At 38.0% G+C, this 21,435-nt stretch overlaps 1 protein-coding gene across 25 annotated transcripts in view; it reads right to left on the reverse strand.

The window, feature by feature from the left end:
* Nucleotides 1-1,370: 1,370 nt before the first annotated feature.
* ESRRG (estrogen related receptor gamma) overlaps nt 1,371-21,435 on the reverse strand; it is a 405,523-nt gene continuing 385,458 nt past the window's right edge. For all 25 annotated transcript variants that reach the window (XM_061348551.1, XM_061348560.1, XM_061348565.1 and 22 more), the window contains 2 exons: nt 15,787-16,056; nt 1,371-5,121 (listed from right to left, as the gene is read on the reverse strand). In XM_061348551.1, coding sequence (XP_061204535.1) covers nt 4,877-5,121; nt 15,787-16,056 — 515 coding nt within the window. In that variant the 3' untranslated portion in view covers nt 1,371-4,876. The remainder of the gene's footprint in view (nt 5,122-15,786; nt 16,057-21,435) is intronic.

Below are 21,435 nucleotides of genomic sequence, written 5' to 3' on the forward strand. Positions count from 1 at the left end.
TTAAATTGTACATGTAGACCTTAGCCAATGGTTAAAGACAATCACATGATGAGGAAGCATGGGAGCGGTGCCCGTTACTTCCTCCCCCTCCTTTAGTGTGTAAAGTTTGCAGTACTTTTTTCACTTTAACATTATGATGCAGCATTATGCTTTCCTTTGGAGTGGTACTTTGCAATAATTCAAAATCAGAACACTAAAGAAAGGGGGGAAACCTGTTCCATGCATACATATGCATGTATGCATGCATGCTTATGTACATGGCACTGTCAACACCAAGACCCAATTCTGACCTCCTCTGAAGAGTCCACGCAGGATTCATCTTTCTTTTGTTCTGCTGCTCCTTTTACTCAACCCTATGTCCTAGAACAGTTAAAATACAGAAGGTGCTGGCAGCAGGGAACGGGTGCCCTCCTGCTTAAAGGCATCTTGCTATGGAGAGACTGCAAAGCACAGACGGCCCCTAGTGCTGCCCTAGTACCTTGGCGGAAACAGTTCCCGTAACTGAGCATCACTGTTCTGTCCTGCTCAGCAGCCCTCATGCCATCAGCCAGAACCTCCAGAGAACTGCCAGAAGCAAAGGTGAGAAACATGTTGGCAAACATGACAAAGCACTATCAAGATAGGCTAAAAAGCAAGAAAAGCACACATTAGCACTTCTGTGAGGGTTCCAGAAGGGTCCACAGGAAAGGGGCTGACCCAGAGTGATGCCTGTCAGGGGGAAAAGGCTGAGAGGCCACTTTACTGCCTGTTTGCTGCCTCCCTTGCTGCTCAACCCCCTGGAGCTGATGACTTATCGGTGCTCTTCATTAACATCAATCTATATGATTGCTCCGGTGGTTACTTACTTCCATTCAGAATAGCTGGATCAAATAATACAGATTTTTAATTTCTTTTTTTTTTTAATCCAGAACACATAAAAGGAGTCTCCTGCAGTAGCAAATGAATGGTAGACTCAGTTGTTGATGGAAAAGGCATATAAGTACTTCTAGATTATATTAATGTGATCTTACGATAGTGGGAAAGTTTTCTTTTATGGCATTGACAGAGAGGCAATGATTTTAAGTAATGCAGGTTGATGTGAAGATGCTTTAAGATTAAATAAGTGCTATATAAAGGCCTGCCAGCCAGAATTCTAATGTGCTATGAGACATTTTGCATATTTAAGAGTATGCAAAATGTCTTGTACCACACTGGAATTCATTCTGACAAGGCTTTATATAGCCTTTATTTACCCTCATACTGCACTTTAAGAAAGAAGCGATAACACTGCAGCTCCTCGTTGAATGGGAGTAATGAAAGGTAATGCAAATTGCTCTGTTTCCTCCTCCAAAAAAAAGAAAACAAAACCAAAACGCCCACAACACAAAAAATAAAATAAAAACAAACAAAAGTGGAAGCTTGTTTAATATTGCTCTACCATCATCCTGAAAGGCATAATAATTTGAGTTACACATCTGAACTGATTGGAGTTACAGAATCATATCTCCTTTTTGCATTTAACAATATATACAATATAAAATAAATACATTTACACAAATGGACATTGGTTGGAGCACACAGTATGATACACATCACAAAAATATACAGTTGATTGCTATACAGATGTGAAGCCCATCTACAGCTATAGACATGTTTGTTTTTATTCATTGTTCTCTTTCAGTTTTTAACTACTGGCTATTATGCAACTCCTGGATTATTATAAGCAGTTTAATTCTTTTTGTCCTTTTGCGATCTTTGCACGATAAGACTGCCATAAAATGTTTTCCTAGGCAGGTAAACAGAGACGCTTAAATAATTAAAATACAATCACCAACACCCATTTTCTCTTCTATACGAAAAATAGCAGTTTTAATTTTTTATATCTTTTTTATGTTATCATTTAAATGCAAAATAGTGGAATAAATACAACAATCTGATCTGATTGAAACAAATGTGTAACTTCGGGGAGTCACACAATCATATTGCTTTAAATAAGAAAAAATAATTAAAAAAATGAAGCAAAAATAGAAATTAAATTGTTATGGCTAAAACATACACCCTTTGAAATTTTCCCAACACTTCACATTAAGTAAGTGGTCTTGAAAGAACTCTTCTCCAGTAAGGTTTAAGATGGACAACATTATAAAGCCCATGCAGTTCTCTCAGCTATGTTTCAGGTAATGGTTTTACCCTCTTGAGATACTTGTTCTTTCGCAGCTCCAAACAAGTACGGAGAACGAAAACTAAAGCTTGCACAGTGTGCCTTTCACACATCTCCATTTTCTGTGTCTGTTTGTATACTTCTAGTGATTGGCTTTTGACCCTGAAGCCCAAGTTCTTTAATGTGATACAGCAAAACCAATATATTATATATTTATATATATATATAGTGTACTTGAACAGTAGCAACTTAAACCCTGCACAAACTTTCTGGAAAATAAACTTTTTTTTTTGCACTCTTACATATATAAATAATCTTATAGAATCAGCACCTTTTTCCCAGGAGTTGTATTATTTTTTATTTTTTTTGACATTTTTCAAAAGGGATGTGCCAATTTCTGAACTCCTATCACAGCTATAAATTTCAAGTTATTGACCATCTGCATGAATAGCTAATGATGATTTACCTAGAGTCACACTACAGTCACTTCTCTACTGAGAAAACACAATCTACAATATAGTCCCATATAGCTAATGATAGATACACAGGTTGTTTTTTCTTTCCTAGCACAAGGCTGATGGAGCATCAGCCCACTGTTATTTTGTTTAAAGCACACAACGTAGCAATAGTTTTGGAAACTTGTCCGCACCAAAAAGTTTTTGCAACAACACAGAGCGAGTTAATAACAACATCTGAGAGATGACTGAATCAAAGCTATATTTACAGCATTTAAAAATTAGACTTATCTATAATCTTGAAATATTCAAAGTTTTATTTCTAAGCTATACATTGGTATTCTATAATAAACTGTTACAGAAATTATCCCTTGTTTTGAAAATATTATGATTTCAGTGTGTATCTGTTCATAACGAGTATTTGTTTGGAGTTTTGACCTCTTAATTATTACTAGGAAGAACCTTATTACCAGTAAGGAATAGAATATACTACTGTAATCTCCTGAGGAATTGTACATCCAATATTGTCTCTAATTCTACCCTGTGTCTATAAGCACACACCACAAGAATCCAAACACCACAAGAAGAACAAGACAACAGTCTTTGAATGCAACATAAAAATTCAGAAAAGCACAGCAAACATGAAACATTGAAAAGCTGAACTACATTTCTTTTGTTTGTTAGGATTACAATTTTAATTACATCTGTGTACATAGAATAAGGATGTTCACATAGTACAGGGAGCAGCTACTAACACTGGTACATTGGTATAGCATTTGATGGAGGTTACTGTTTATTGGTTATTTAGCGACTGTAGATTTCTGGGGGCATCTAATTGGTTTATACATTAGATTACACCTCGTAACAGTCTTGAAACTGACTGACTTTCATGCTGTGACAATACTGGTTGAAAAGCACATATACTGGTTTAGCTACTTGTTAAAGATTGCCATTTACAAAGTAAAATCTAAATCAATAAGTAAGGTATAGGAAGTGTTAAATTCTTCAATTTGGTCAGAAGTCTACTACTCTGATTTCTTAATTTTGCAAACATCACCATTTGCCTCATCGCCTCTAAGCTACTATTGGTTCATAGGGTTTTTTTCTGCATGTAAGGTTATAATTTTGCAAACAGGAGGTATCTCGTTCATTTGCAACTGAAGCAGTTAGAAATCACGTAGCAACTATACCTCTGTACAGTCGCTGTCTCCTAACACCGTTACAGATTGGTATTTGACACGGAGTATTTCTACGTTAGACTACTCGGATATACTGTAGGTGTAATCTAATCCTTTGAGAGTCAGTGAACATTTAGTTATAAACTGGAGCTCATAAGAAACTGGATGTTTTGGACCAGACTGGCACACAACATAAATTGCATCCGTGATAATATGCACCTTCCCTTCGACTATTGCTTTAGTAAGATAAATTCCCACATTAATAAATGGCTGAAAACTGGTAAAGCTGGTACAAAAAAATCTCTGTTAGTAAGAAGAAACAAAACATTTAAAAAAATCTTCCTTCAGGATTCATTTGTCCTTCATTATTGTTCATCATTGTTCAAGCCAGCACAAAAATGCAGTATTTCTTTCTCTTTAGTATTGCATGAATGAATAAAGCTTAAACTATTCCCTGAAAAAGTTACATTGTAGCTAACCTAAGAAATATCTGGAAGACTTGAAAAAACAATTAAGGAATCAAATGGCTGTAACTGATCTAGATGGAAAATGCAATGATTAAGAAGCAGCCGATGCATCGTCGCTTAGTCGTCTAATTAAGAGACTGCTCCTATGAAATCTAATACTGCATTCAGTCAGTTCAACGTGTTGTACTGTACTGCTAGGTACGATGGTTCTCTCTTTGATTCCTTTGTCATTGGGGACATTATGGTTCATAATAAGTTCACTGGCATCCATATTATGGATTTCCATCCTTTGGCAGGCCTGGCTTCCATCTCTCTTCAATTAGAGACCTCTTTTAGAAAGTTCAGCAGCAAAGAAAAAAAGAGAAAAAGGGAAAAGGAAAGGAAAGAAGAGAAAGGAAAAAAGAGAGAAAAGGGAAAGAAAAAAACTGCATCGGAAAGACACAGAAGAAAAAGTTGAAAGCTGCTTCACAGTCTTGCTGCTAAATATCAGTGCAGTCATTTTTTTCCTTAATTAAACACTAAGCTTCTTTGCCATTATTATCTTGTTTATTTTCCCTTTTTTTTCTGTTTTTTTTCTTTTTTTTTTGTTGTTTTTTTTTTAAAACGTGCATGATGGGGAAGCCCATGATGCTTTAGTCAGACCTTGGCCTCCAGCATTTCCAAAAAAAGTTTGTGCATCGGGACTTTGCCTTCCAGTTTGATGTTGTAGAAATGCTGAACAGCCTTGGTGGAGGTTTGCCTCAGAAGCGGGAGGGTCATCAACATCTTGCCTGCACGGCGCGGGTCTTCCATGTGCTGCCCGGCCTCATAATCCTGCAGAGCCTCATGTAAGACGTCCTGAAGTTTCTGCACTGCCTCAACATCCTCTATGTGCATCGAGTCTGCAAAACAAAGGAGCGACAGGAGGTTTCAGTTTGGTGTGCCAGAACTCCATTAATGCTACGGCTGCACAATGCTTTCACTGGTTCTGGCCATCCTCTTTTCACAAAGAAGGAAGATAATTACCCACTAATTTATACATTGATCTTCAGGAACATATCTGGAACTGCTGTGGAACTACAAATGTATAATTTACTCTTGTGTAGGTAATCCTTTTCCTCATCCTCCTCAAACAAGTACAATGGTCACACTTGCTGCTCCATAAACCACTCAATGGCAGGGTGTTAGAACTAGATGATCTTAAGGTCCTTTCCAATCCAAACCATTCTATGATTCTTACAGTTATTGTTTTGAAGAAATGAGATTGCCAAAGGGCTGTATTAACTGAGCTCTGAAGTTTATCAGGGAAGCAGGAATGACTGCCCTACTACAGAAAAGCTCAGTAAAGTTCTGTGCCACATTCCAAGGTGGTGAAGCTGGAAGCCATGGTCAGTACTCACCACTCGGAGATGCTAATCGTGGGATTATGATCACTGCACTGACACAAAGGAAACAGAGTTTCCCAATAGGTTTAGCAAATTTCTTCTGCCCCAGGCACATTCACAGAGATAGGCAACACTTAGAACAGCTTTTGTTCTGTGACTCTCCTACAAGGTGTAATCCTGCCCTCCCACCCACTTAGAAGGTGATTTATCTTCCTATTGTTGAGGTTTTGCATTTTACATAAATCACTCAAAGCAAACAACTCACCCTGTACCTTCCCAGTATAGGTTAGATGTTTTGGTGATCTAAGTATTGAGCGGCAAGCCCAGGCACAACACACAATAAGAACTAAACTAAACTGATACATGACCCAGAAAGATTAAAGCAAGGAAGTATGAAATAAAAGGAAAAGATCTAACTGAAATAGCTGTAAAACCCTCAACAGCATAGATACAGAATGGGAAGATGTCCCTATGAACACGAAGTTACTGGACCATGCTGAGATGACTTTGGATGAGCAGCCCTAATTCTCTGATTTTTATGTAGCTATAAATGCCAAAAAAACCCTGGATGTGGTCCAAAGTGAGGTGAATGAGAGTAAGGAAGAACAGTCAGAGGTGAATGAGGCCACTAACAGCCCCTATTGGCTACCAAAACTTGAACTGTCAACAGACTTACAGAGCCAATAAAACATCATCTGAAAATACAAACACTGCGAGGATGTACAAGTCCTAGGGACAGCTTACATTATGCAAGCCCCACTCAGGGTGAAACTGGGACATGGCGTTATTAAAGTATATCCTTGAAAACTCTAGTTAGTACAACTCTGCTCTGCACATTAATTTTTGCTTTTGGAACTGTTGCCAGAGTAATGACTACAGAGTTGGATGGTGACGAACCCACTTCCATCATCATTTCCAAGCTCTGTATTAAGCAGTCTGATGCTCTGGATCAGTATTTTGACAGTCTCATGTTTTACCCTGTTAATGATAACATTAAATTTCGCACGTGTTTCAAATACCTGAATTGCATACAGAGAATTAAGATGTACCTAAGATTCAATCCCTAAAAGCCGACATGCAGCTATTTCCTCAGATAATTAGGCAAGATAATAAATAACTCTCTCTTTTCAAGCACAAGTGTGTAAACTAAACTGTGAACCAGTAAATAACAGGTTAACAAAAATAACCCAGCTTCTATTGTCAAAACAACTGTGCAAATTTAAAAGAAAAAAAAAAAAGTTATAGCTCCCGCTCTAAAACAGGCACTTAATTATATACAAGTTTGGATCATTTAGCACGTTTTATTGATTCTGATGACAGTTTATCTGTTAATTACACATAATGGAGCCCTATGAGGATTTTACATGTTTAATAATTCTGAGTCTTAGCAAATACATGCTCTTAGAAGCATGTAGCTGAGACGTTCACTGCAGGGATGTGATACTTCACATAAAAGTGCACTGTGCTGAAAGCAGAAGAATGCTGTATCCTACAAACACATGTAATCGATACAGACATGCTAACATACACATACAAACGTGACTGATGCCTTAAGCATAGTGTTCAGCCACTGGGCTTAATTTGGAATGCAAACCCCAAGCAAACTCCCTGACTCTTTACCTAACCCTTGGATATTCACTGCTGTGCTATGGAATACACCATGTGCTACTCCACTTAATGCTTCCATAAACCACACACAGCCTGTGCAGAAATTACATGTATTTTCCTCCTGTCCCCTGTTCCAGGGCACATTTGCTGGGGAACCAAGCATTAAGTTGGTCTTGGACTGTTTCAGCTTAGTAAGTCAAAGACTGACTCTTTTTGTGATTTTTTTTTTTTTTTTTTTTTTTGTTTTACACCATACTGCATAAAGAAACAGGTCTTTCTGGAGAACCTGACTATAAATGTTTAGTTTTTAACCCAGTCTGATTCTTCCCAGAATCAGTATTTGTAACTGTGACCATGTCTGCATTTGAAAACAGATGGATGGAGTCCACACTAATACAGTTTCTGCACAGAGATGAAACTTCCCTGAGATCTTTAGCTCTGCAGTTTGGATAGCAATTTGGCCTACAGCATTAGGAATAACTATGCTCTACATAATTCTTACACAGAAACTGAGTGAGGAGGGTACAAGAGGAAGGGAAAACCCCCATTAAATGCAAGAATAGAAGGTGAATCAAAACCTGCCCTTGGATACAGTTATTACATTCCATGCTCTCAAACTCTTCCACTGTGTGGAGAAGATCTTGCGACAAAGGATTTTATCTTCTCATTGCAGGGGTGACTGCATACCATCCCTCATGTAAACAGCACAATTGCTTACATGCAAAAATAACAGTAATAAAGCATTTAATTTAGCAGCGGGGAAGAACGTGACCAGCCAGCTCTCCCCTGGCCTAATGCAAGCCCTCTGCTGCCAAATAGTGGTTCATGGAGAAGTTTAGGAAGCTGTGCCTCATGAAACAGATTTTGTCACAGGAAATGGGGTAAGAAAAAAACAGCAGAGAGGGGGGCACTTCCAAACAGTGATTAAGACTTCAAACTGTTCTTTTAAAATGGTGGTTTATTTGAAAGATTTTAAAATTATTTAATCAAATTACTATGATAATTTAAGTTCTTGTTTACAGAAAAGATTCAAACTCATTTCAGCTTTACCCATTCTAGGGCCTCCTAATGTTTAAATGCAAACTCAATCTGTGTGATATAATTAGACCTTGATTCAGTTTGCAGATTGCTCAGGAAAATACTAATCTCTACAAAGATCCTTCTTCAAGTTTTAGCCTTGCAGCCTGGAACTTCCACTTTATTCCCGATATTAAATGAATGTAGATCTTAATCCCTCAGGCTTTAAGCCTCTGAAAATAAGGAAATGGTTGAAAATGCTGAACTAGCTAAGGGAGAAAGAAGAGGCAAAAGAAAAGAAAAGAGAAGTCTTCAGTAACTACAGACTGGCAGATGCAGACTTGAATTCAGAGCAGGTTAACTTGCTGCTGATAAACCCAATGCTCATCGCAAGAGAGGGCGATGTCAACAAGAACCACTATAATTTTAGGATATGCAATGGGCTGTCTCTGTGACAACCCAGAAATAAAGAAATAATTCCACAAACAGTATGAAATGGAATTATAAATTAGGTACAAAGATTTGGAATGTTCTTCCTCTGCCAAGAAAAACCCTTTGCTTTGGTTGGTTGTTTTGTTTTAAACTAGCTCTGTAGACAGTCTGGATAATTTACAATTACACAAGTAATATCCAGAGGATAGCTATAGCCAGGTGTAATACACTTAAAAATCAGTGCCTGTATAAACAATGAAATTAAACACGGTAATTTGGAAAGGCTGTCATTTGAAAGCAAGCAGGATTTGCTCATACATGCCCTGCAACAACAAAAGTACCCTATGCTAGTGAAACTGCGGAGCTCAAGAAACATAAGACCTGTTGACACAATGCACTGCTGAGAACATGGGATTTCAGTCTAGCAGGGCAAAAGTTGTTACTCATCAGCGCTGCGATGGGAGATAGTGAGATCTACAAATGAGGACAACTCATTGAGCTCTGCTTGGAGAATATCCTTGCAAATGCTTTCTTTCACCATCAAGGGACGGGAAAATAGAATTGTACCTCTTCTGATCAGCTGACTGTATCACTGTGAAGAAATGGGAGAAAACTGGACTTCTCATCCAAGAAAAAACACAAGGTGCAGATAAAAATTCAATCTACCTCACTTAAAATTCAAGCTTCATCTCAAATGCAGCAAACAAACATCCAGCCAACCAGGAATCATTTAGAACACATCACAGAGGGCAACAACTAGCTAAAGGTTGGAAAACACCTGAACTGAGGGTAAGGAGACCTCTCAAAATACTGCTTTGAGGAAAGTTTAAGCCTTGTATGTGTGTATTCTGTATATAACACCACTAAGAAGTAGTAAAAACCTAGGGGTCTCAAATGAAGCATTTCTTCATGTCAGAAAATTCAGGCAGCATAAAGGAAGAAATTATAGTGAATTAAGCAGCAGGGAGTGTGCAGCAGCGAACATACACATTAAGATGCTGATAAAGCACATCAGAGAGGCAAATACCAACAAGTACTTGAAAGACTGCAATTGCTGTGATGTGGTTCTTTGTAGCTAAGCAGTTCACAAACCCAAACCAGCTAAATCAGTTCAGGAAGTTGTAGGATCCTGGAAGAACTGGATAGGATGAAGAATGAGAACAGCAGGAAAAACGGTTTTTGCTTTACATAAGGACAACAAAATCTTAATCTGGATTATGTCCCAAGCAAGAGCAATGTAATATCTAGATTGTGTTGCCAATCCAAAAATCCCATAAAAAACACTGCAGTGTTTACTGATGGGTGAACTGTTCCTAGAATTACACAACCTCTTCCTCTCCTGCCCAAAATGTAAGCCGGATTTACACAGGAAAACTTGCACTTTTCGAAGTGCTTGCCCACATTTGTTTTTGTATCACTTTTATGGGAAACAGAACATTTTAAGCATATTGCTTAAGATAGAATCAACCCTATTGAAATTGTCGCTAGCAAATCAAACACAGCTTTTGGTTCCCTCACCCAGCAAGAATTCCCACCCTTTTCCAATTTACAATTTAAATTGCCCCAGATACTTACTTGGGTCTACCCTGTGTAGGGTCAGCAAATATACTTAACTCTGACCATCCTTTTGCCTGTCTTTCCTGCACAGAACTGTTTGCTGGGGTGTGCATGTTTAGGCTAAGAGACAAGCACATAGATAAACAGAATATTTTGCCTTGCAGAAGAGTATGGCAAAATAGTCTGACATCTGGATTATTCTATTAAAAACTTCAATAGGGATATATATTGAAAATTAAAGAGGAATAAATAAATAATTCCTTGTCCATAGGAATTATAGTCAGTGGAAACAAAAAAAGTAAAGCAGACTTGTGGGATTTTAGTGAAGAAGGTTTTAGTCTGGATTGCACTCATTTGGTCTACTTTTAGGAAGAGACATGAGAACTGAAGCCTCAAAGCAGTTTTTAAAACACAGCAGAAAATAAGGCTGTAGTAAGAAAAGAAGCTACTTCACAGAACACACCTATTTATTTCAGGGGCGAACTGAATTAGCAGTGACCTAAAATCACAGGCATAAGGTAAGTTAAAATGTAGTAAACGCCTTTTTTTTTTTTTGTTATCCCTTACTTTCCACTAGGAATAGGCAATGAGGTCAATAAATTAAGGAATATTTCTGCAATGCAGAACAAACCATATACTATGAACTGGTCTGAGTACCTACTCAATAAGGCTACTAAAACTCTAGAAAAGGGGAATTTGAATGACAGAGTTGGGGGGGTATCATACCCGCTAAAAAAGATGTATGAATGATTCAAAATCCATTTTATCCACTACAAGATATAAGTACTTGCCATAATTATCACCGACGGTAGTCTAACGCTGTGAAAAGTGGGATGAGTAACAGTGAGTTAAGAGTTAATTGTGGATGCCATCTATTTGATTACTTGAAAATGGAGTATGAGGAAGAAACTGTGTTCAAGCTACACAAAATCTCTGACTACAGTAGCAACTTCCTTTTTAAAGAATTAGTTTCTATGCTGTACCACTCTCCAGAAATTACACAAAAGAGTTAACAGATCTTGTTATTTATATTTGGCAAAATCAACACTGGTAACACACAGGTATATCTATATTTTGTATCTGCCTAGTCACGATAGGTATGTTTTAATTGCAAATTCTAACACTGACAAGAAGACTGAATAAAACAAAATGAAAAAGTTGACATTATTAGAAACTAAATACAGTGTGTTGTGACATAAGGCACAGTCTATTCTGGGAATAAATATGATGTCCTGTGGAGTGATTTAGAGAGTTCTACCACTCTTTTGGTGGCTGGAAAGCTATATATGTTGTCAGAAAGAACGAATACTTCTACTGTAGTGACAGGACAAGGGGTAACGGGAGGTTTAGGGTTATAAGGAGGATATAAGGATATAAGGAGGAAATTCTTTCCTGTTAGGGTGGTGAGGCACTGGAATGGGTTGCCCAGGGAGGTTGTGAATGCTCCAGCCCTGGCAGTGTTCAAGGCCAGGTTGGACAGAGCCTTGGGTGATATGGTTTAGAGCGAGGTGTCCCTGCCCATGGCAGGGGGGCTGTAACTTGATGATCTTAAGGTCCTTTCCAACCCTAACTATTCTATGATTCTGTGATTCTACCAGGATAGAAGATCATGTATCATTACAGGCATCACTGTTGATTTGCAGTTTATTATACTGAAATGCACGAGATACTTCTTGGTTCTCACTCCTTCAGTACTGAAAGGGTGCTGGGCTAGAGATCAGAAACTGTGATGGTGAGCACAGATCCTTTTCTCTTCCAGGTGGTACAGGTGAGACGGCTAGTATTAGCGTTTCAGATCAAATTTTCAGCAGTGCACAGGGTTAGAGTTTTAAGCGCCTAGCATCCACATTTGGGTCAGATTTTTCAAGATGCCTATTAGGCAGATGCACACAGATCAGATTTTTCAAATGTGCTAATGTCTTTTGGCACCTTAGTTCCTTATGTCAGGTCTTAGATGTGAACCCAGCTTCTTTTAAAAATCTGAGTTGTGACTCCTAAGCTCTTCTGCAACATCGGGCCTGAAGGCACAATTTAGTCCTTACTGATTAGGCAATTTCAAAAAACTGCTCACCTGCAACTCCCTGTTTAGTATTAACTAATCTATCTAGGAAAGCATTTTCTAATACAAAAGAGACAAGCAGGTCATCTTTTCTGAGTTGGACCGTTCCCATGTTCGTGTGTGCACTGGTGTAAGCTTCACACCTGTTTTGTAAGTATCTCCACTTCCCTTACACACGAGGAACAATGTAATCGGTACATTCATGTTAATGGAAACCATTCAAAGTTGATTTTCTGCGTGGGTAAACAAAGTGCTCATTGGTGCCAGCTTGCCTGAAGCTGCAGCTTCAAGGTACCTACCTGTTTCTATGTAGAGAAGGTAGAGAAAGAAGGAAGGAACTTGTAATACTGACAGGATAAGGGCAATGCCCTACAGAGAGGGACTTCTCTGGAGTAAGGCTGTACTAATTACTATCGAATCAATGCAGATGTTTAAAACTAACCTAATATTAAGCACTACATAGTAAATGTGACTGTTGAAATCAGACCCATATAGACTTTAATGTACACAGGACTGAAATGTCTATGCCGTTCAGTATTGTGCATGTGTATTTACACTTTTCAGATGCTATATGCGCTCCACTCAAAACCTACAAGCATTTCTGGACATTGATAGGAGTAGCATGGCACTGGCCAACCCTGCAAAGGGAACATTTCATAACGGCTGTCAGAGAATCACCCTGGAAAACAGCTCTTCCTCCCCACCTATTAGACACCAAATGGCAGGATCATCTCAGACTGAGTGCTGCACAAGTAGGTAGGCCTAAAGAAAAGTTAGCAGTTGGGGGGGTTTAATGCACACAATAGTGAGATTTGTTGACCAAAACAAAGTTTGAGGTATTTATCCAAACAAAATACAATCAATATGAAGGCAATCTACAATTTCTTTTTTCTTGCTTCTATACGCCAGCTGGGAAAGTACTATGACACCGTATCATAAATCACTAACACAGATACAGAGCTATAAACCCATCTTTTTCTACTGTTTATAGAGTCAACCTGGCAACCTTTCTAGGCAGTGCAGATATGGCAAAAATGTCTGAAACACCCAAGATGTCTTACTATACTGCATCCTTCCTCTCTATGGCTATAAAAAGGTTAATATATTTTAAACTAGAAAAATAAATAGTGGAAGTTTTGAAAGAAAGCAGATGTAGCAACTGAAGATATTAAAATGTGGATTAAAACACCGTTACGTAATGGCATTTTATTTATTTTTTTATGTAGCTGTATTTACATTAACCAAGTTCCTAGTTATGTCGAAATAACCTATTTCTGTTTTTTTTCCATGAAAAAGGAGAAAAACTAATTTTCTTTGATCTCAATGTTACTTTCATTTCAGTAGCATTTGTAAATTAAAACACTAGGAGTCTGCTATTCATTGATGGGCTGTAATTCTTCAGGTGCTATTTTACACCTACAGGTTAGCATAGCTACAGCTGATAGAATTTTGGTACCTGCTGCATATACAACCTGAAGCTTAAATGTTGAATATCAGCAGTGAAAACATTCAGCTGAAACGGAAGTCAAATGGCTGGGCTGCTTTTGAACTGCCCCTTGCAATGGTTTCAGTTAAAAACAGCAGTTTTCTTTATTTTAAGATGAGGGAAGGAAACGTTTTCATTTAAATGTGCCTTGAATTTTAGTGTGCTGAATTGTATTTATCTCTGACAGCATCCTGGTTGTAATTCCCAGTGAAGTTAATGAAGCTAGATGATTTTGATACACTCTGTGCACAACATATGACTAAACTTTTCCTGGCAGCAGTATCTTTTATTGTTACTTAAACAGTGAACATCTCTTTTTCTTGTGGGGTGGATCGAGTGGTATTTAACACCGTACCTCTATATTCTAGCCCCTTGTCCTTTTTATCAAGTGAACTATATAAATATTTCTAATTCAATCTTTGAATTACACAGTCAAAATAAATAAAAACTCATAATTCCAAATAACTTTCTTTTTCTGTTCATTAAGCATGACCAATTCTGCAAAAAATCCTTGTGGCTGCAAAACATCCTCAAGTGTCTATTTTACAATGGCCAAAAATGATAAATAAATCTTCAATTAAGAATAATTTTGATCTTTGAGGCATTTCAGCACTTTGTTTTTTCTGGAAATAAGATAATATTCTAAAACTAGGAGCAGAGTTAGTGAGGTGGAGAATATTTGACAAAGAAACTAATAAGCATTTTGGCTTTGCATGTTTCCAAATGATATTTCCAATTAAAAATGCTAAATCGTCTTACAAAGACGAATAGGAAAGTACAACTTCATTGTTGAAAACAATTTCCCTCCTATCAATCTGAGGATCCAGGCATCGATATTGTAGATGAACTGTTAATTACAAAATCAATTAAAAAATTATTTCTAAAAACAGTCACACGTCCTGGCTCTCAAGAGGGTAATTTGGGCAGAAGGTCTCATCTCACTCGGACCGCGCCAAATCACAAGTCGTCATCCACAAGTAAGCAAAAGCAATCTGGTTTTTCATTTTTCAGCGCGGCTGAGCCCAGCCTGAGATTGATCGTCACATATGGCCCCAGAAAACAAACTGTCAATACCTTGAATGCTGCAGAATTTGAACAAATAGCCATCCGCCCATTCAAGCCACTCATTGCATCCCATTTAACAGATTTTATTGACAGTTTCCTTCTTGTAATTAAAGGGAAAACTACTGGCCAGCAACCAAGATAAAGTTCAAAGATAGGGTCAAAACAAAAGCAGATGGAGGGGCACGGTGTGACTGTCAATGGAACATAGCATCAGAGCATGTTATTGACACACAGGTATCTAATGATCGGCATGTCATTAAAGAGGGATCTATGGTGAACTTTATGCAAATTCTAAAAGGGAATTAAGACCATAACAAAGCATTAAGGAGACACAAAAGGAAAAACAACAAAGCACCAACGATTTTTTAGGTATCTGACAGTATTCCCTGCTTCAGCACTTTTAAATTCAAATGTAGGGAAAAAAAGACTCTTTCTGAAATTTTTAACACTCACCACACAGGTAATGATTTTTTGCAGAAGCATTCTCATAAATGTGGAGGATCCCTAAGGTAAGGTGTGGTCCTTGTGAGATTAAAGAATTTCCTCCCTTCTCCCTGAATTCACCCTAGCAGATAGATCAGTAGCTGCCTTTAAAGAGAACGTATACAGCATATTCTCATGTCTCCTTTCTGTTTGTTTTAATTGCTATGATTAGACTTGTCTGGATTATGGAGTGGATTTAGGAGAACACATCTATATTAATTTGAGGGATCTTTGCCTGTAAAATACTCTCTGAATTGTACAGTGCAATATTCTCCACTCCCTTAGGAACATATTCCACAATTAGAACCAGAAAGTTCCTAGTTTGAAGTGCTGCATTTGTCACCTTTTAGACTAAGGTCTGATTAGCAATTTCTTATTCTAATCCCATGTTTAAAAGACAAGCATGCAGAAAGTATTATGGAGAAAGAAAAGTGACATAATAAAATTGTAGCAACCATTATGCCACTCTGCCAACCTGAATTAGCAAGTGCTATAGCTTTGAGGGTGACAAACTCTTCTTTCTCCAGCTTCATGCTCTTGTATTTCTTCACCAGCTGCAGTATGGCATTGTTAAGGTCAAGAAGGCCTGCCAATTTGGATTGGTCTTCATCCATAATATAATCTTCAGCATATACAAGCTCATCCTCGAAAGAAAGTGACCGGTATACAACACCAAGAATCAGAATCTCCATCCAAGCACTCTGCAGAAGGCTCATCTGGTCAGCTAGAGACAAAGTGGAGAATCCTGAATAGGAAAATAAGAAAAACAGGAAAAATATTCAGCACATTTAGATTTGTCAGAAATCTGCTCCTCTTTTTGATTTACATTGTGATAAAACATGATTTTGTACCTCTCCTCCCCATCCTACTCCAGGAAAGTAAAATCAAATATTTTCTAATCAACACACAAAGTTATAAAGAAGCTGGAATTTGCAGGCTCTTTCTGTAAGAATCATATTAACTTGCGGAGTCTTGCAGTGACATGGTGATTTGTATGATATCTTATTTGTTCTGAAATACTCATGCTTACTTCTAAAACCTGAGGTTGTGCATCTGATGGCTTTTGTTCATCATGACCATAATATGCAAGAAAAATAATTTATGAGAGAAAAAAAACCCCACCAAAACAAAAAACCCAACACTTTTTAAAAATGGAAGATTTGGTGTTTTAAGAGAATTAAGGTGATTATCACAAAGAGGAAAACTCTATTTGAACTTTAGCCTCAGGGAAAAGAGAAGTAACACCCACCCTCCTCAGAAAAGATGCTAATTACTTCTGTAGTGGCTCCTGCCTCTCCTAGGCTTGTTGGAATAACAGGGTGGCATATTAAACTGCCATCTGAACAGCAGTCACACCATCCTTTTTCTGAGGGCAACCAAAACTTGAATAAATGCCTCTTAATGAATTTAACTCCTGCTTTTTCCTCTTTTTTCTTCCCGCTGTCTCTCCTAATAGGATCACTAAGGGCAAACATCTTTACTGTCTTACCTTTTCAGACCCTTGTTTACAGAACCTGTTAATTTATTATATCAAACTGCTAATATCCCAATCATATTAGGAGCTACAGAACAGTATAGGAGAGGAAGTGATTTTCCCGGACTGCTGGTGAAATGCAGTAGTTTGCCAGTTGGCACCATCATCCACAAGTACTTAATAAAATCATCAAAGGGGATTAGTCAAGCTTTTCTTAAAGGGTCTTAAGACATGTCTGAGGCTTTCATTTAGTTGTTTATGGAGCTGCTTACATGTCCTCTGACAGGGTTCCTGCTGTAAGAACATTCTTTTTGGCGTTCAATTACGCTTAAATGTATTTTTCTGTTTTGAAAGCTGAGAGTTGCAGTCAAGCAGGAATATATCATAAACCAGCAGATCTGCAAGGCATCAGCTCCAAACAAGATTTTCTCTATAAGCACTAAGCAGCAAAACTAATACAATAAAAAAGAAAACCCCACATCCAAACCACCAGGCATCCATAAAAAATGAAACATAAAACTGGCTGCATGCTCTCTCATTTTTCTCTCCCCTCCTTATTTGTTTTCATTTTCTCTTACTGTCTTTTGAGTCTTGTGATAGAACTGTAGCTTTCTGCCTTAAAAAAAACAACAAACAACCCCCAAACCCTAACAAAAACTGAGCCAACAACAGGAAAGCCTTGAAGAGGTGACAATGGCAAATAACACATCTGTGATTAAAATAAGTAAGAGGGAAATGGCAAAGAAATAATCATTTGAAAGGTTATAGGGAGGAATTCATTATTTCAAGTAGCTTCAACATTTCTGTTCCTCTTTCAAGAACCAGTTTTTCTGTGGTAGCAGATGGACAGGGAATGTAGCCTGCAGCACCGTCCTGTGACAGCCCCATTCTCCCTCCCAGACACTGCTGTTAGTAAATAGATTTACACATTCTCCGATCTCCACACATCTTTCTGCCGAATAATTAAAAGCAGGATGATTAGTTTATTGAGTGGAAGGAGGAACTTTTTTATTGAGGTCCATCCACGATTTTATCAGGGCCAGCACTTTTACGGTTGTCATGAGGGTGCAGGCATCCAATTTTTCTTATCTGCCTGATTAATACAAACGCTGTTTCAGGACGCATTAATTAACAGATACAAATCTACGTTCTCATGGAAGGATCAATACAGAGAAGAAAAGAGGCATCAATGTGAATTTAGTGCTGATGATGGAGAAGGCACTCTATTGACATTTACGTGCATAGAAACTTTAAGGTTGCAGTGGAGCCCTTTTGTCCCTGTGATTTACAAATTAACAATTTTTCAGGTATAACAATGTTTCACACACTTCTGAGTAGTTTAATTAAGCAAAAAGCAATAAAATCAGTCTGATTAAAAAAAAGTTTAGCCTGCAATTCCCCTCTACTCTTATTCTTTTCCCTGAAAACTCCCAACTTCTTTATCTATTTTAATACAGGTTTGTTGTTTTGCTTTTTATTTTAACAAATAATGCTAGTTTTCAATAGCACTTATTATGAGCCACAGTCAAAGGAAATTACATATGCCCTGAGAGGGGAAAAATGGGAGGTTGCCTATAATTTATGGCACTGCACTCTTGAATAATCTGCATTCTGGTGCAGTAAATATACTAATTGTTTTTATAAGACACATAAGGAGATCAGAAGGATATTTTTTACGTTGCAGAAAAACTTGCAAATATAAACTGCACTGTTCTGCTGTCCAATAATAAATCAAATAAACATGATTATTCTCTTCCTGATTGAAGTAACTTTCCCTTGAAAGCCTGCTCAGTGAAAGCATGTTTTAAGTTTTAAAGGCATCCCTCATGGGAATGTAAAACTGCATCAAGTTGTAATTAATCTGTTTCTGTTTTGATTTTGCAGAAAATGCTTACTTCATGCCAAACTGGGCTCTGATTCTGGAAGCTTTTGTTATATGAATCCCTTAGATTGACCTTGCTCTGTGTCAAGTGGACATCTGCTATTTTAAAATGCAACTTTTTTTAAAGAAGCCTCCAAATCCGATGAAATACAGTTCCAGCTTTCTGGATGGGTGTTAGCCTCTCCAGTCTCAGCTGTAAAATCATTCCAAACTGCCACAAGATGATGCGTGATGGTGTGGTTTTGATATTTGCTGTGCATTGTGTGGGTCTTTAAGAGTCTTGCAGGTCATTGTTTTAAATGTAGAACTGCAAAATGGCTTTTTAAATAAATACAATGTTGTGCACCTTTTCCCCCTTTAGCATGTACCATATTGGTGACAACTTTGATCTCTTTCCATCTCCCTCCCCAAGTCAATGCCATTTAACATATCTCAGGCATTTGCTAGGAGGATGACTGTGTACCTTGACCTGCAGTTAAATAGTGTGTTTATCTGAGATGCGGCACGCTTCAAATAAACCGGATGACAGTTTGCAGCAACGTCATTTGGAAGGATTGAAAGGCTTCTCAAGAGTCAGGTACCCCTCAGGTAAGAAGCTTGAAGGAAGCATGTTTTGTGCCAACCCTCCTGCCATCTTCTACTAGACACTCGTGTGCTTGACAATGATGCCATGGGCACTTGTCAAGATTTTATTCCCTTTTTTTCTTGTGCCTAGCAAACTGATGCACTTTGCAGTCAACTTACAAAAAAGGCTAAGCATTTGAAAGTGTGAAGGGCAAAAAATATCTGACTGCTAGACTTCAAAAATACACTTTCATTTCAGAAAGCATAAATGTTTATTTCCTGAGCCGAGTGTTGACAGAAATAGGCTGCAGCACAGGCATATGAATTTAACCCCTGGTAGGCATTCTTTTCAGTGTGGGTTTTATGTGGCTGAACGCAAGCATCATAAATCTATGGGGTGTCTCATAATATCAGTTAACAATAGCATTGATTTGCTGGTTACAGTTTTTCTTCTTTTTTTTCCCCCTTTCTCATCCTTTCAGGGTCTGTAGCATTTTTTCACCTAAAAATAGATACTTTTCTACAAACAGCGTATCACACTCAAATTGTAATTATGCAGTAATGACTTGCCGAGATCACCGAGTGTGGATTGAGAAAAGGTTGATTGAGCAACCGAACATATGCTTGATTTTTTTTTCCTTTGCATACCAGTAAACCCAAAGCTCAAAGGAAGCAGAAACAAATAGGTAAAAAGGCCTTATCGTTTTTATTCTAGGCGGGGAGCTGACCGCGCTCTGCAGCACACCAAACCAGCTCCAAACACAGTTCATAGTCTCTTAAACAGGGCTGCTTAAACCACAGATCTTTTCAAGTGTCAGCACATGCACCACTTGCTCTCTATTTCACATCGCACACAGCTCCATGCTAAGCAGGGTAAATCTTTTATATTCCTGAAGACCCTTTCCTCTACTTCATTAAGATGGACTTCATGGCCACTAACTCACTAGGGGCTACAGTGAAGCAGCTGCAGATGGTCAAGTGCCAAAGCAAGATCTGTGCCTTGCACACAGCACTCTGAGAACTATCGGAGAAAATGAAACCAAAAAATACAGTGGGTGGACTTACCCTACTGTTATTTTCAGCCTTAAAAATCTGATGTGATGCCTAAAGAAGGCTACTTGGACTTGAATCCTGGTTTATGTCACTTTGAAGAGAAGGAGCTTCCCCTCCTTTGTTACGTGTTTAGAAATCCAAGTATTTAATCAAACCAGGTATGAAATTGCTGGCAAATCTGGGAGATGCTTGCTTTTTCTGATAATTCTGATAATCACCTCCCATTTATTTTACCAGTTGTTTTTGTGATTGTTAGCTTTAGGAGTGAAATATTCCTCTCGCCTGCCCTGGCAGGCACTTCAGATATCTTCATTTACATTTTTTATAATCAAAGCTGTGCTTGAAAATGACATGTTCACCAGCGTGTTGCAGATTCAATATATTTACACAGTTGAAATGTCAGAGTTGGGTTTTTAAATTATTTACACTTAATTTTGATAGATTAACTTTCTTCTAAATGTTTTATGGATACTGATGTTTCAAGCGCAGTTTCCTTATTTCAGACACAAAGTATAGTCACCACTATCAAAAGAACAAACTGGTACTGGAAGCACCCTTAAAAAAAACTTTTCTTTCAGCCCTTTATATTTAGAGACTGCGTGGCCTCATGGTCAAATTACACTGGGCCAAAGGCTTATTTTGGCTTCGCAGAAGTGAATGTAAAGAAACTTCATGTCAAGATCAGATTTAGTCCAGTGCCCTCTCAGATGTAAAGCTGTCACTTTGCCCTCCTCTCCCTTCCTGGCACACACTCAGTGCTTCCAGATGCACTATACAACTTTGTCTGGCTTTCAGGGATATCAACAGAGGCCAGTTAAATTCCTGCTAAGGCTATGTAGTATTTTCTAGACGTGATCATGGTATTTGCTGAAGGAAAGCCTGTCCGTCCCTTACTATTATGCTCAGATATCCAACGAAGGGAATGTCATGATTCATTTTTTTTAAGCCTACATTTAGAACTGAGTCTACTACATAGATCTAAGAGAGGCCTTTCATGATATTAATCCAAGAAAAAAATCAGATTTAATTGCATTTCAAAATACTCAATAGTCTAAAATCAACTATCAAGACCCACAGACATTTCACTGGTTATGAAAACCGTAAAACAGAAGGAGAGTGCTCTCACTAATCACCAAACATATTTCACAGAT

This window comes from Neopsephotus bourkii, unplaced genomic scaffold (assembly GCF_033783945.1).
Source record: "Neopsephotus bourkii isolate Nb327-2 ecotype Australia unplaced genomic scaffold, CSIRO-AGI_Nbou_v1 NB_360, whole genome shotgun sequence".
NCBI lineage: Eukaryota > Metazoa > Chordata > Aves > Psittaciformes > Psittacidae > Neopsephotus > Neopsephotus bourkii.